General features: G+C 34.2%; 2 protein-coding genes across 2 annotated transcripts in view; one reads left to right on the top strand and one right to left on the bottom strand.

Moving 5' to 3' along the window:
• Positions 1-135: 135 nt before the first annotated feature.
• On the bottom strand, positions 136-5747 carry LOC111428466 (Delta[1]-pyrroline-5-carboxylate synthase). Its single transcript, XM_023063990.2, has 5 exons — positions 5510-5747; positions 3428-3601; positions 2455-2598; positions 666-2328; positions 136-605 (listed from the first exon to the last, which is right to left on the bottom strand). The coding sequence occupies exons 1-5, from the start codon at positions 5663-5665 to the stop codon at positions 340-342; spliced, it is 2403 nt and encodes an 800-aa protein (XP_022919758.1). The 5' UTR covers positions 5666-5747; the 3' UTR covers positions 136-339.
• Positions 5748-10317: 4570 nt separating this feature from the next.
• Positions 10318-14403, top strand: part of LOC111428473 (Octopamine-Tyramine receptor) — a 35392-nt gene continuing 31306 nt past the window's right edge. The window contains exon 1 of the mRNA XM_023064003.2: positions 10318-10510. The gene's annotated coding sequence lies outside the window, so the exon portion shown is untranslated. The remainder of the gene's footprint in view (positions 10511-14403) is intronic.

Genomic DNA, 14403 nt, shown 5'->3' with positions numbered 1-14403 from the left:
TATTGCAATATCGAATGTTTATTATTACGGCAGTGAATGTGTTAAAGTACAGATTTCGTTACACAAAAAGGTTCCTATAATCTTCCTTGCCTTCCTTGCATAGATGTCGCTTAATTCCAATGAAAACTACATAGAAAAATTAAAAATATTTTATTTAACCATTAAAATCTTAATATATAAAATAATTTCGATAACGAAACGTTTAAAAACATATACAAATATCTACAATATTGTTTTTAGGTAATGGGGCAAAAATTTTTCTAAGATTGCTTTCGATGTAAATTACGAGTTAGTTGACGTAGGAATAAAACTAGCTTTAAATACATTATTCCTAAGGTCTTAATTAAGGGGAAGCGATTCGTGAAGCCACGTACATTTCCCACCATCGGCAAAATCGGCGGCGGCATGACCATCTTCTGAGGTCAGCACCCATTTGGTGGTCAAAAGACCTTCAACTCCAACGGGACCTCTAGCGTGAATTCTGGCGGTACTTATACCGACTTCAGCACCTAATCCAAATCTAAAACCATCGGCGAATCTTGATGAAGCGTTATGGAATACGCAAGCACTGTCGACTTTACGTTGGAAATCTTGAGCTCTCTCTCCTATTTAAAACAAAAAAATTATTAAGTAAAGTAATCAAAAAAATATTACAAAAATCTTACTATTTTCGGTAACAATAACTTCAGTATGACCACTTCCATAAGCATGAATATGATCAATAGCCGAATCAACATCTTTTGTTACTTCAATACAACATTCCAAAGCGCCATATTCATGTTTCATCGATTTAGCTGGTGGTGGTCCAAAAGTAAGAAGTTCGGCAAGTCTTGGCCCAGAATTAATTTTAACACCTTCCTTTTTCAACATATTACAAACTTCAGAGAAGAAATCACCTTCCATTAAGTCTTGATGAATGAGTAAAGTTTCCATAGCATTACAAGCAGCTGGATAATCACATTTAGCGTCACGGATAATTCTCAAAGCTTTTTGTAAATCGGCATCTTTGTCAATGTAGACATGGCAAATACCTTCAGCGTGTCCCATAACTGGGATATGTTGACTTTGAGATTGGATGCTTCTGACTAATTCGCTGGATCCACGTGGAATGATCAGATCAATATGTTGTTCCATGGAGAGTAAATCCCCGATTTCTTCGCGGGTTGAAATTAAAGAAATCGCGTTGTTTGCTCCAACGGTAGCTAAAGCTTCTTTTACGAGTTCCATAAGAGCTCTGTTGCTGTGAGCAGCTTCTTTACCACCTTTAAGAAGTAAACCATTACCGGAAGCAATGGCTAAAGCTGCTACTTGGGGTAAGGAATCCGGTCTGGATTCGAAAATAACCATCAAAACACCAATGGGAACTGTAATTTGTTTTAGTTCTAAACCATTAGCTAATTTGGTTTTTCTCAAAACTCTTCCTACGTTATTATGACTGTCATCTGCGATTTGTTTCAAACCAACAGCTAAATTCTTAAGTTTAGCTGGTGTTAATGAAAGTCGAGATAATAAAGGTTTAGCTAAACCTGATTTGGTGGCTTCGTTTAAGTCTTTTTGGTTTGCATCGAGAATTTCTGATTGTTTCGAGACTAATAAATCAGCTAAGGTGTGAACGCAAGAAGCTCTTTGTTCGGGCGTTAAAGTTTGAAGGACTCTTCCGCCTTTTCTTGCATTTTCAGCAACAACTTCTGTTGGAACGGTTCCTCCCAAGTTGGTTTCGGTGAAGAATGTGCCAATTTTACGTCCGCTAAGAATCGTTTTGATTGCTTTTTCTTGCATACCATTGCAGATAACCACGCTAACACCTCTATCTAAAGCCCACGTGGCCGCGTTAACCTTTGAATCCATTCCACCAGTTCCAACTTTTGATTTTTGACCAAATTGAATATTATTTCTCATATCGGATGTGAAAGTGTGGATTAATCTTGCTCCTTCTTCCCATGGTGGTTTATTATAAATACCATCGACGTCAGACATTAAAATTAAGAAATCAGCTTGAACCTCAGCAGCTAACATAGCAGCTAAACTGTCATTGTCTTTAATACTGATTCCTCTCTTTCCGCTTTTTCCTCCAATTGGTTCGTCAACTTGAGGTGGTGGAGATACAGCATCGTTGGTGTTAATAATTGGAACGATGTTTAAGCTGATCAATTCTGAAAGAGTACTAAACAAATTCCTTCTAGTTTCTTCATTATAAAAATCGGGTTTTGTAACCAAAACTTGAGCTATTTTAACACCGTATTGGGAAAACATAGCGTCGTAGAGCGACATAAGTCCAGATTGACCGACCGCCGCTGCAGCTCTTGGTTCCAACATTGTTCCGGCATCCTAGAAAGTTTTAGTAGTAATTATACGGTATTGTAACAATACAAGTGCTCGACTTGTACAATTTAATTAAGCGACAGAACTTCCTCAGATTTGTTTGACTTTAAAAATTAAATTAATTCAGCTTACCTCTCTTGTATGGTCCGTTGGCGATAAAGTTTCTCTCATCGACAAAGACATTAATAATTCTTGCGTTAATTTCTGTTTTCCGAATGCTACAGCACCACTGGTTACCATTATACATTCACGACCTTCGTTTTGACATTCAGCAACCTAATTGAATAATGAAAATAAAAATAAACCTTTATCATTAGGAGAGATAAAATTTATTAGAGTAAGGAACTCCAAATAATTAGCGCGTGACACCCGCAGAAGTTTATCATCGCGTCTTTCATCGAAAAGTGGAAGTTGGGAACATTTGATGAAAAATCTCCTTAATGCAAGATTATTATTGTAGACTTATGATGCGATTAAATCGTACACATGATGCATATTGAAAAACAATATGTACTTCTTTTGAGTACTCATTGTGAAGAAAAAGAGTTAGGTGGAAAAAGTATGATAGATGCAGAGAATAAACCGAAGTAGCAAAGATTTAAGCAAAATTCAAATGAAGCCATGTCTCTGCCAAGTATAGTGATAATTTAAGCATGGAGTCCATACGCATATTGCAACTCTATCAATTGTGTTGACAATAAAGGATACTGGTGGGTTTTGTGTAAAGTAGAAGGGGAAGAAAAAAAGTGGATGAAGGCCAAGGCGAACGTGGTATTAGATTAGAATTCAAGAAATGTGAGATGTGCATCGTATCTGGACGATAATAATTAATTAAAGTCTAAAAATTTTCTAAAAATAATAGTTAAATCAATTTTAATCAATTAATTTTCCAAAATGAAACTAATACAATGAAACAAACGTTCTTAACACGTCTCTAAAACGTGTTTTCAAACACATCACACATTACTATAAACAAGGTCAAAGGCTTATTTATTTATTCATACACGTGGAGTATAAATTATTGACATTATAAGGTAAAAATGATTAAAAATCATTAAAAGATATATTTCCACGTGTCTTTTTTTGTTAATTCCTTTTCACTTACTTGTTCAACAATTGAAGCCAATCTTCCAAGAGCAAGTCCATGTTCATCTTCCCTGGTGATAACGGCACTTCCCAATTTAACAACCAACCTTCTTGCATATTTCAATTGGCTTCGATCGGTGAAGGTCGATTGGCGTTTATCCGTGAATTGGAGCGCCCTTTTTTCGTGGTTTTCCTTTAACATAACGGTTGTCGTTGTTAGAGGAAGTTTGAATGTTTTAGTATGTTGAGCGAACATTTATTAAACGAGTTAACACATTGAATGATTGCGTCGTTCGTGGTGAAACGATTTAATATGCAATTTTTACTTGGTTAAGTGGTGGTGGAAATTGCAAGTTGTTGGTTTATAATAATGCAATCAAGTTTTTTTTTCGCGTTTCATTAGGTTGAAATGGTCATGTGTAATTAACGTTTTTTAATTCAATATCAAAGAATAATCTCCAAAATGTGAGGATGTGTTGTCACACTTAACTTGATTGTTATTAATTTTAATTGTTTGTTTATCTCATAATAATTAGTGGTATTATCAAAAAATAAATAATTGTTTGTACTAATCTGCCCTTAAATAATGTATTAATAATGGTATCTTGTTTTTCCTAATCTAACCTTTATTTTATTTATTGATTCTTCCAGTAATGTTGTGGAATAATGAATAAGATCGTAGTTTCTGCATCAATTACAGCAGGGTTAAGAAGATTGCCTGAATCTTAAGGAACATTACTGCTACTTAATGAATATACGTCCGATTGTGTAGTTCTAAGGGTGAAATCATTGACACGGAATATCTTTCTGTTTGATATTCGTTTGGGTAGGTATTCCTTTTCAGTGTTAGCATGTTCCACTACATAATCTGTCATTCTGTAGTGCGAAGCAGTTACGCCCAATGCTTTGGGCAAAAAACATCAACAAATTTTTTTTTGTAACTTCCAGATTAATTGTAGTTTTATCTTTATTGAATGCGTAACAATTGGAAACAATTAAGTTATTATTGTTATTAATAATAAATAGAATAAGTAGTAATAAAGTTTTTATAATTTGAGTGATAATTTATAATTGAGTATTTCATAATTCGTAAAAAGAAATTTTCCACTTTTTAATTAATAAAATAGGAAGGAATTTTTTTTGTTATCATATTTGAATTAGTTGAAGGTCAGATATAGTTCCATTTAAGTTATTAACTTGACCATTGACTTTATTTGAACAAAAATAAAAACAAGACAAATCACGAAAGATAAAAATCTGAATCGTTGGAAAGTTTTAATTAAGTAACCTCCTTTTATTAAGATTATTTTGATTGATTCTGGGTTTGATCATTTGAAATTTCGAGTGTTATTGTACCGTTTGAAAAAGAGAGACGATTTTAGACCATTGCAAGTGTTTGTTTCGATAAGGCTTAGATAGCAAAAACAAAAATTCCACGCGGACTTTACATCGTTTACATAACTTGGGCTGTTGTTGATTCAAAATTTGGCATCGAAAGATAAAAACGCACATTTTTTTTGGAGTTTATCCTATTTATATAATAGTCATTTCGTTAGATAACAAAGTGTTGTTTGTTTTCCTTGTAAAAGCGACCTTTAATCGACTCAATCACCTGTTTATAGCATGGACTGGATGACGCATGATCAGAAAACAATGAAGATTTAAAAATAAAATAGGGCGATGATCCGAATCAATCTTTTTTTAATGTATTTTTGATTTGAAGAAATAAAATTGGATTTAGTTTTTTTGTGGAAACAAACAAGGTTATCTTTGTTTGGGAGCACGTTTCCGATTTTTTTTAATATAAACAGACTTTACACTTTGCATCGAATCTGACATCTGACCTTCACCGTTTAAAACAAATCAGTTAAAAATTTTCTTTGTCGGTTTTAATTTTCATGTATCCAAGAAATTTATAAATACAACGATTTCTTTCTATATTACTTAGATAAAATTTTACACGTGTGAAATGAATAATAAATAAAAATTGTTGCACGTTATAGATAAGGGGCCGGATGAGTGCAGTTTATACTGCAGCTTATTTATAACATTATTGAGTAACAATTATTTTACAAAAATATATATATAAAATTTCTCTTACTTGTGTTAATTTAGGTAACCAAAGTCCTGAAGTTGTCGAAGCAGCTCTGGCAATTTCAGTAGGTCTCAAGGCAACCACTTGACCTGGAATCCTATAAAACCCGATTCCATTAAAAGCCAATAATCGGCCTGATCTTAAAATTTTCGGTCCCAACATGTTGGCTTCTTGCAGACTGGCTTCTAATCATAAACTGATTTGGTCTTTATGTATTCTTGGTGTAAACTCGATGACGACTGATTGGATGGATTTGGTTGTCGACGACTTGTACACGTGATAACAGACCGTCAATTGCTGATAAAGAGACTTGAATCGAGTTTTGTATTTCGCGTGGATATTTTATTAAGAAATGCATCTCGCTTCTGAAAACGTTGTTTTGAACCCGAGGACTTTGCGACGTGATTTATTATACCCAGGTGATACACGATGTTAAGTTGCAATCTTATCTTACGATGAATAAAGTTGTTAAAGTTTTGAAATTGGGAAATTAAAAAGAGTGGTAGTAAATTCATCATGGATCAACTCGGGAGGGAAATTTATTTTAATACTCGATGACGGCGAATTTTCGCCGGTATAAATACATTAGCACCCGAGTGTTTTAATAAAATTTATTACCCCGAAATGCAATTTAAAGCTGCATACAAAAACAGCAAGTGCAGCATTTCTGTATATATAAGTAATACATTTGTACCACGATAGATTTACAACTTAAGACCTGTTATCTCACCTCCTCCACTCGTTTAGGTTCATTTACTTTCAGATTTAACTTTTCAACGCTTAAAAATTTTCAATAAATTTCATTCTTTAATTACATTTTGAACCCGTAATAAAAATTAGAACGTCTTTTAACAATTTAAAATGCTTAAACAACGGTAATCTTAAAATAGGGGTTTTTTAGTTTTCGCTTCGTACATAAATCACCCCTTAACTCTGAACGTACCTATTTTTTTCTTGTAAATCCTCTCGTTTTTCCTACATTTAATCTTTTTTTGTGAGAACTGGTTTTCAGAAGAAATTCCCTACTTATATACTCTCAAAATCGAAATATATGAAAAATGGATGTTTTTGCATTGAAATTAGGTTATAACTCAGGAATGAATAATGATGGAACTAAATGTTTTTTATCAAAAGTGTTCTATATTACTCCGGAAAACATGTCTATTCATTGATTTCATCCTATCCATTATGTTATGTAAGTTATTTCCCGCCAAAATCGAAATATATGAAAACCGAGGTTTTTGAAAATAAATACGTTGTGACTCTTAAATAAAAAGAGATGGAGTAAAACTTTGATGCAGAAAATATTGTATAATAACCCAAAAATGAAGTGCTATAAACGATTTCATTCCATCGAGTATTTTGTCCAATTTGGATACTCTCAAAATAAAAATATATGCAAATTAATACTCTTAATTATTAAAAATTCCCCTAACGATTTAAATCCTGTGACGATTTTTAGGTTTTCATTTTTTGTACAATATAATTTTTCATTTTTATTATTCACATTTTTCATTTTTTTAACCCCTAATAAAAATAAGACCATCACGTTTATACTTCCATTCCTTTTGTCTGGTATGCGTAAATTTCGGGAGCATTCATACAAAAATAAAGGACTCTCATCTGTGCTGATTAATGGCTAGGTCCGAAAAGTTAAACTCGCGGCTTTTTTTTTGCGTTTCGGGATTACTTTGATTTATGGCCTCTGAATCGTCCGGGAATCGAGCATCAGGTTGATGTTTTAACGTTAACTTTCTTCTTTGCTTTTCCTACGTTTTTCGAAGAGTAAAGATCGACGAACGAGTCATCGTCGTCGCCAAATTCCCGGGCGATTGTTCAGGATCAAGCTGCATGCTAAATCATGGTTCTGGACCCTTTCCCCAAAGCTAAAAGCTTTAGGTAATTTCTCCAATTCAACCGGGACAGCCCTTTGGCGTGAGAACAAACGGTGACCATTTGTCTGTTGGCAAAAGGTCCTTGGACGTCATCCTTTGGGAATATGATCTTGGAATAAAACTAAATCTACAAACAAATTTGATGTTACGATCTTTACTTTAAAAGAATCTATTAATTATTTTTTTCTTTGGCCTATTTTTGACCAAATAAATTCAAAACATTGCGAATTCAACTTTTACAGTCTGTCCTGTGTCGTTACAGGTCTAATATATCAAGAAAAATAGCGCCGTTGCCTCCCTGTAGTATTAAATCATAGAAACAGCGAAATATTTCGTACTTTTCCGCCGTTTCACTCCTTTTTGAACAATTTCACGATGTTTTTCGGACGTAAATCATGCAAAACGCCTTTTAAGCTCTCAGCTTCTTAATAAAAACGGTATTAGATCCCTTGGGGATGTCGATAAAAAATAAAAAACATTTTATAAAGATTTATTTACTTCGCGGGTGGTGCGTGTAGGCATCGAAGAAAACATGCGTTAATAAACACGTCACGTTTTCGCTAGTACGCATATTGCGTGATTTATCTTTTCCCAAGACGATAATAAAATCCATAAATATTCGAAATGGATATTAAATAAAATTCGGAAAAAAAATTTTAATAAAATTTACACCATTTGTGATCTCCTCAAGATTTATTACTTTTCCTTTATCAATTTTATTTCAGTAAAAGGATATTTTACGTTATTACTTTGTGTGCATAGTTCGAAACCATCGTCAACGTGTATGTGGAAGATTCCTTCTTGGCGATTAATGAACCGAAAATGAGGTCATCTCCTCGAATTCAACTGGTCAACATCAAGTTGGAAATGAACGTGCTCAACGTAGAAACGGGAATTTGGCAATTTCGTTCCAATTCGGTTAACTCTTAACGGACCAATTTACTAAAGAAGCTTTAATAGTTTATAATAATAGTTTAGAGAACCATAAAAATCTATTTTATAATGTATTAAGATAATAATTTAGAACCAAACATTATTTCACAATTGTGGTGCTTTGAGTATTGTGGGGTTTATTTGCATATTTCCCATTGGTTTTTCTATTATTAGAATGCGGTAATTCGAGTACAACGAAAGCGGAAATAGCGGAGAATACGTTAAACTTTTAAACGAATTAATTACAAACCGGATACAAGTCAAATTAATAGCGGGATTGCACGAATTGGACTGCGCGTAGGTATGTTTCAAGTTTTGCGGTCAAAGTCTGAATAATTCGTGAGCGACAATTACAATGTCGTTGGATCCTGAACTACAAATTGTCATGTACATCCCCTGTACCGTTTGTCATTTCAAGTTACACTTTCAGTTTCAAGAGAGAACCACAGATGCTCCCATTACTCGGTATAACTAATGGACAAACTTTGTCAACTTTGATATCAATTATTAACGTATCACACCGACGCGATGATAGCGACGTTGGTAATTTGAATCCCCTTTAAATTGAAATCGGGACAAAGCCAAAGCTATTCAAGACGGTCTCTAAATTGAAAACTCGGAACCGGACAATTAACAATTCAACGACGCCAACCCCTGAACTCTGTACTCGGACGATTTACATTTATGTAAATATAAGCAACCGCGAGATCGATTTGAATTTTAAATTTGGCAACACTTAACTCCAACTTCCGCAACTTCTACACGAATAGCAGATTTCTTTTCGTGTTTTATTCCAAAATAGTTTTATGTTTATTTTTTATCTTCAATATTCTAGATACTTCATCAAATAAGTTATTTATTAAAAAAAATTTTCGTATAGATAAACGAGAAATGTATCAAGAATTTATAATAGAAATGAATAATTAGAAACATTATTATCATCTCCTCATCCACATTCACATTTATATTTCATTTATTAATCCCTTTATTGTCGACAACAAAATTGTTATTAAGGTTGAAGCTGCTCTATTCTATGATAAGAAGATAATTTAATTCCATATGATCGCAGAAGAAACACAAAATTCAATTTTAAATTGTCTAATTTAAATAATTTCTGGCTGTTAAACTCAATTAACGTTGATGAATCTTCCTTGAGTAGTTTCTCGAATACAATTTAAACAATATTGGGTTACATATCTGGCATAGATCACAACAAACGCATTTATAGCATGCAGATTACACTGCAAAGACGTGAGGTTATACCTAAATATTAATATAATGAAGGAGCGAGTTCAAATATCTTTTGTTAATACAATTTGCAAATTCTACTCTTGTAGCGTGTGGATAGTAGATGATTTGTATGCATACAACTGTCTCGTTAATTGACATAATAGACGACGTCCATGATATCAGACCTTTATTGTTTCATGCATGCGACATTTTTATATCGAATTTAACACCAAAACTGCTTGTTTATTAATTTAATTTAATAGTAACAAAATGTATGCAATAATTGAAGCATAAAATTTAACATGGAGGAAAAGATGACTTAATTAATAACTTAACATATATTATGTGTGTTAATCTGTAAGTTCTAGGTAAATAGAAATCCCAAAAAATTTAAGTATTAATGATTTTTTTTTTTTCATTAATACATCAAATCCTAATCAAATCAATACTTTGATTATTATATTTGTAGTTAGTTAAACTTGATGTTGACCTAATGGATAAATCGCGTGATGAAACCAATTTTTCCCTCCAACATGTCTCCAAACATTCAATTAAGCGTGTATATCATATGATATATAGCCTAATAATTATTGTGTTACAGTTTTTTCCACTTAATTTTATTCAATTAATAATTAGAGATTAAAACTGAATCCGTAAGGTCATAAAATGCGCTTGCGTCCCTCAACATCCCAGAGAGAGCTTTTTGAGGTTGGTTTCAGCGGAGCGCGCTTTCAGTGCTTGCTTGTTTTCAGCCGGTTTCGGTCGCGAACCGGACCTGGTTTTCAGTACTAGCCGCGATATATCGCGACTCGTAAACTCGTTCATCTTTGGCAGCGGAAAATTGAAATGGTCGGCGTCCAATCTTCAGGATTGCCCCCATGAAAAATTACTAAACTCGCACAAGATGTGAACTTGCTCCAACTTAAACTCGAAACTCACTCCGTTTAAGGTGAGTTGGGATGCTTTTCTTTTTAATTTCTTTTTTTTTGATTTTCCGAAACGTCAAATTTGAAGTTGTTTTTGAAATTGATGTATGTAGGTAATATGTTAATACATTTCGGTATTGAAATTTTAGTTTGAAATTTCAAACTAGTTTCTTAAAGTTTCTCGTTAAAGTCCGTGTTAAACAGCGCAGTTGAATTTCGTCTTCTCAAACTCGCTAACGCTCGGATTCAATTATTTCCATTCGAGTTCAGATTTGGAGTAGTTCGGAAAATTGTTTACCAGAATTTGTCTCATGTATTGTGTGTTACCTAAGAGCTTTTAACTTCATTACTTTGCTTCTAAGGTACTACTACAATAGCTTACACAGTGATATCAACTGTACAAAAGGATCTTAAGATATTTGATACGTCACACACTCGACATCTAAAGTATCATATATCGTTTATCTTATAAAATTAAATCCTCACTTAGTATCCAGTTAATAATTTGATTGGATCAATTTAAAAAAAAATGTTGTGGTCTATTTTCACGGTAAAACGAAACGAGACTTATTTCCAATTTTTCTTATCTACGTCTATATTTTCCTTGAAGTCAAGCGAAATTGGCCCAATCATTTCGACTTACGTTTGCCTTTTCCACCAAAGGTAAGCAACGTACAGAAATTTCAATTCGTAGCCTACCTCTCTTTGACCAATTTTACCGCAACAGTAAATTTAGTGAAGCCTTTAAAAGCACCAAATTGAATTTTAACCTTAAGCATTCACAATATTCATATTCTTTTGATAAAACCTAAAATTTTTATAACGAGTAACAGACGAAGAAGGAAACGTTGACTTAAAATTCCCACTTTTACGTTTTGTGACGTTTTAAAAATGCGACGTTAAACCGACCATCTTCGCCAATAATGGCTTGTCTTTTTACTAGACGAGGCATTACTAAAAATGGCTACTTTCGACGCTGAAATACGACGGTTGCATTCAACTGTCACGTATGCATTAGTTGGAGAGCGTCGCGACGTATTCAATTTTCAGTTACGCGTTCAGTGGTTCCGCAGGACCGGATCTGAGCCATTTATAAACGGACGAAGTGGATTCCATTTCAAGTTATTATAGCCCGAAATAGAGGTTATCTTGTAATAACTGCTCGTAAAGGTCGTTTTCATCGAATATGAAGCAACAGTTAGTTCGATGTTCGAGTTGAAATGGCGATATTAAGGTTATTAAGGTTTGTGTTTCATTTGGGAGAATAAATCGAAAGCACCGCCCTGTAAATTCAAGGCGCGAGCTCGAATAAATTCAGGTGGAATTAATGAGGAGTTACGTCGCTAGGAAGCGGCCCACGGTTGGACTTAAAGAGATTTATGGACGGACATTAAAGAAAAACTACAACGAGAGGAAGGAAGGAACTTGTGATGATTTCAGTTATTTATAAGAAGTTGAGTGCATGTTGTTTGGAAATTCTCTGTATGGTAATCTTTAACACATCAAGGTTAATTATTTACTTATTTTTAAAATCTTAAAATTTGGAATGCAACACTCTGCAATTAACTAACATGAGTTTTGAACTCTTTGCGCCTTTGTGTCAATAACTGAAGCTATGTGTTGTTGTAGTCGATCCGAGATTTCATCCGTTCTTCCTGTTGGTTCTCTTTGGAAAGGGACAGACGTTTCGCCAAGATCTCACCTGGGATCTCGACTCCTGTCGGCAGACTACACAACGCACTGAAGATGCTAGGTGAGATCTTGGCAAAACGTCTGTCCCTTTCCAAAGGGAACCAACAGGAAGAACGGATAAAATCTCGGATCGACCACAACAACTCATACTTCTCCATCCGTGAAGTACTACATACTACACATTACCAACTAAAGCTGTTTGTCAATTTTTGGTATTATCTAAAACCAGTGATGGAACAGATAGTGATTTTGCGAAAAGCCCGACACCGGATATTCGGCATCCCCTTCGGCCGGATAGATATACCGGTTATTTGGTAGCTATCCGTTATCCGGCCGGATTTTAAAAAATGGCCGGATACCGGACAGTTGCCGGATATCCGTTCCACAATATTTCCAGGCGGAGTCTTTTTTGCATCTAGTGACTTGTTTTAGCTTTCTATTTTATTAATTTTATTGTCCACTAACTTTATGAGGCATCTTTTGTTTGACTATACAAGCCATCTGGGGAAACAAAGAATGGGTATCAAAGTATGACAACGATTTTCGCAACGTAAAATTAATTATGTTTAATTGGCGTTAAAATAAGTTGTGTCTACCAACTTTGATGTTGATTTTATCCATTTACAAGAGGCGTATCACGACTCTCTCACTACTCTCGATGCAATTTGTTGTAGTCGTAATTTGAGCCAAAATAGGGTTTTATTTATTTTTAGAATGCAGTAAAACTTCCTGGGGCGAATTACTCGGGTTGAAAGTTGAGGCAAAAAATTATATAATATTTTCGCTTATATCTCAAATACAACAACTACGTTAAATTATGGTAAATATAAAGTTAATTAAAAAATTACTCGATTTTTTTGCATTTTACGGAGTTTGGTACGCTTGCAGTAAATAAATAAACAAATTAACGAACTGAGTAACATCCCGAGTTGTGTATACATTATTTTTCTAGGAATAACCGAATCTTTAAAAAATACAATATTATTTTGATAAGAAAATAAAATGTAATTTTGCTTTATTTAAATCTGTGGAATTCTTGGAACCATCCCAGCTTTTCCTGCTTTACATATGAATGTTTTCAATCGTTTTGATTCTCGAAATACATTTGTTTCAAGAAAAAAACTATAGATGTTTGGTCGATTTGATCAAATACATCGTAAAGTATGTTTCCATTCGGTTGGCCACGTTGTACTTCGAAACAACCGGCCGATAAATCGAGTCGAGCTTTACTGGAGTTTACACGGTTGCCAGGTCGTTTATTATGAATTTTCCAGTAGATTCGAGGTAACAGTACCCCAGTTACACATCCCCTGCTGGCAGTAAATCGTTGATCGCGCTGAAGAGAGGATTTTAAAAAACCACATAAAAATTTTCTTCTTGCATTTATGCACTTTTATACTTTACTCAAAAACTATTTTTTTTTTATCATTTCGTGCAAGTTAAACACTATGTTGTGGAATTAACTGCGCCCAGTGGATATGAGAATACGGCGAATATGTTTAAAGATAACAAGCACGAGAGAAGAAAATTGCTGCATCAGTGCCTCTTGCACACAATCGGGTGACTATAATAACTGGTGTAGATAGGATTTTGGGCACCTTCCTTAGCTTTAGTAGTAAATGTTTTGTTTCTATGTGAAAATTTCAACAATTAAAACTGAAACGTCAAGTTTCGTTTAAATCTACTAATAAAACACCTGTTTGTAGTGTAAATTGAAAAAATGAACGATTTAAATTTGTCGTCGAATGCAATGAAATCACGTACTAACTCTCGTTACTCGAAAATTTCTATTTTCCTCGTGAAATGGTAACGGGTGAATGCGTTGAAATTAATACTGGGAGTATTGGTACGATTTGGACGGAACCCGGCAATTTAGAGGTACGTGTCACAAAAAACAGCACCGAATCGGGGACTTTTTATAGTTCGTTCCGGATATCTCTATTGGACGAAACCAAAAATCCCGACGCAAGTTACCAAAAGCCGGATAAATTGAGTCGTGACTCGAAATGAATTTCGAATTGTACACTCTGGTAAATTGCCATTATCTCGGTCCAAGTGAATAATATGATCTCGCGCACGTTGAACTTTGTGGAGTTTTGTCAGGAAAGTTCTCGAAACCGTCCCAGGAATTAGTTGGGCTAACGATGTAACGCAATTTTGATGCGCCCTTTGACCTGTGGCTCGATTTGTAGCGAACCACTTGATTAAATTATTTCAACGTATT

The sequence above is a fragment of the Onthophagus taurus genome, chromosome 10, assembly GCF_036711975.1.
Source record: "Onthophagus taurus isolate NC chromosome 10, IU_Otau_3.0, whole genome shotgun sequence".
Classification (NCBI taxonomy): Eukaryota; Metazoa; Arthropoda; class Insecta; order Coleoptera; family Scarabaeidae; genus Onthophagus; species Onthophagus taurus.
Note: the sequence above shows the minus strand (reverse complement) of the source record. Positions and strands in the feature narration are given on the sequence as shown.